We start from the raw sequence: 2,415 nt of genomic DNA, 5'->3' as shown, positions 1-2,415 counted from the left end.
AAAGCAGAAAATAAGAATCTTAAGTGGAAATATTAATAATCTTTAGTGGAAAGATTGATCATCTTTAAGTTTAAGTGCAATCCATCCCAGGCTCATAACGCGGATGGTTTTCTTTTCGAGGTTGGAGCTGTCCAGATGGAGTGGTGCTGAACAGCAGTCATGCAATGCGCAGTGAAGTGTGTGGCTGTGTTGACAATAACAGCAACAAGTCCCTGTTGAGCTGTTAACCCACTTTTACAACTTATGCATCATTGCATAGAGTCCGCAGCATCAAGAGCAGGCAATAGGGCCGAAGCAGATCTCTTTTTCCATTCTGCCTCTCCAGCATCTTGCAACATTCGCAAAACCTCTTGTTCTCATCAGGCTTGGACCTGCCAGTCAAACCAACTGAGACATCAACTTGCAATCAGCTGGCTTATCTTCCAAGACGGAAAGATCCTAATATTGTGTGGAAACAGTATTCTGGGACGTTCTCCTCTCTTCAGATTCCCTCGGGCAGAGTGAACGGCCATGCGCTTGCGGCCACCTGTGGCTTTAGTTCCATTTTCTCCTTCTGTTTCAGGTGAACGCGTCCGTGTCGTTTCCTCTCGTCACTGCGGGCGAAACGTTTGCCGCACACGTCGCAGGAAAACGGCTTCTCACCGGTGTGAGTTCTGGTGTGGGTGGTGAGGTGGTCGCTACGGCTGAAACTGCGCAAACAGATGCGGCACTGAAAGGGCTTGTGGCCCGTGTGGATGCGGATGTGGCGGTTCAGCTCGTCCGAGCGGGAGAAGCGCCGGTCGCAGCTCTCCATGGGGCAGGTGAAGGGTTTCTCTTTGGCCGGGCCGTGAGAGGCCGCGGCGGGGGTCTTTCTGGCCCGGGGGGGCTTCGTGACGCGGGTGTAACTTTGGGCAAATGAGTCTGGCAGCAAGGAAGAATACAGGATGGAGTCTATGGTGCTGGGTAAAGCTGGTGATGCGTATAAGGAATCGCACTGATTGGGCGGTTGTGGAATTTCAATGGGGAATGTGACTGGTTTCAGGTTGGATGAGAGGCCCATTGGGTAGTTATTGTAGAGAGGACTGGAGTAGCTCTGGGAGCAGGTGTCAGAGAAACACGGCTCCTGCTTGATACCCCCCTCCACTTTAAACTCCATGTCTGGGTTGGGGCAAATTGGGGGGAATGTGTCCAAGAGTTCCTTTACATCCATTGGCTGCTCAGGGGGGAAGTCACTTGACATGGGGAAGGTTTCTGTCTGGAAGCTCGTTTCCAAGCAGTCCGACTTGTTGAAAGTGCCCCACTCGTAGCAGCTGCTTTCAAACTCGTTCTTGACCACCACGGGGAAGGACGCAGCTTCCGACTTGGGCTCGATCTTCTTCTGGTTTGGAGCTCGGGAGGAGGCGAAGCCCAGCTGTGAAGAGGCGGGGTCCTGAGTCTGGCTCCCGGCCTGGTCGTCGGCGTACCTCGGACACGTCTGGCCAGGGGAGAACCCGGGGGGAGTGGGTCCGGAGCAGGTGTAGGGTTGCCTCTTGACGCAGCCGGGGTCTCCAAAATTGCCATGGCTGCCATTGCCGCTCTGTTGCACTTCTGAGATGGGCACTGTAGATATACCGACTATCTCTGTGATCATGTTGAGAAGTGTCTCGGTGCTGCACGGCGCCCCCTGAGATGCTTCAACATAGAAACTGCCCGAGTAGGCGAGGGAGGAGGGGGTGTAAGTGTCTTTTGGGCACTCGCAGGGGTTAAAAGCAAATTCCGAGCTGGATGCTTCGGTTTTGAGGGTGACAGGTGTTCCCTCTGTTGAATCATAAAGAGAGAAAACTTTGGTCATCACAAGTGTTTCGTTTAGAGAATCAGTGCAAATTTAAACGGGCAAAAATAAGCACCAGAACATCCACGCCTAATAGGCACATGGTAATAACGTTGTAATAGCAAACATGGTCGTTACGTGTCATCTCTTTCTGAAATACCACATTTGGACACATTTAATTTGATATTTCCACGCATGCACATTTTTATCGCTTGCAATAATGCAAACTCACCGTGGCCAAATTGGGCAGGTACTCCCCGCTCTGCATCGACATACACCTCCTGGTTATCTTTCCGCGCGCTATTCTCCATTCCCAGGGAAGAACTGTTGCAGTTCTCAAACTGGGGGTAGAAAGAATCTTTCGCATTCAAATCCATATTGTTCAACATAATGATGCACTTAGAAGTCCGTCTCTCCCAGGGAAATAATAGCAGGTGGAGGATGTCAAACGGACGCAAATAACTGCTCTTTCAACCCCACAGATGGTTTCAACAAATCATCCAGAAATGATGTGTCTATGTCAAAAGGTGTAAAAAAAAAAAAAGCATTTAGATATTCCTTCTCGTCTCAGCTCCTCGGTTATATGCTGCTGTGAATTTCACATCAGCGACTTCCCCTCTCTCTCC

At 50.5% G+C, this 2,415-nt stretch overlaps 1 protein-coding gene across 1 annotated transcript; it reads right to left on the bottom strand.

Annotated features, from left to right (window-relative positions):
- Positions 1-481: 481 nt before the first annotated feature.
- On the bottom strand, positions 482-2,178 carry LOC310774619 (uncharacterized protein; the record flags this gene model as incomplete). Its single annotated transcript, XM_083634715.1, has 2 exons — positions 482-1,776; positions 2,022-2,178. The coding sequence occupies 2 exons, from the start codon at positions 2,176-2,178 to the stop codon at positions 482-484; spliced, it is 1,452 nt and encodes a 483-aa protein (XP_083490841.1).
- Positions 2,179-2,415: the final 237 nt, after the last annotated feature.

This window comes from Poromitra crassiceps, assembly GCF_964638095.1.
Source record: "Poromitra crassiceps genome assembly, chromosome: 4".
NCBI lineage: Eukaryota > Metazoa > Chordata > Actinopteri > Beryciformes > Melamphaidae > Poromitra > Poromitra crassiceps.
This window is presented reverse-complemented; position numbering and strand designations above follow the sequence as displayed.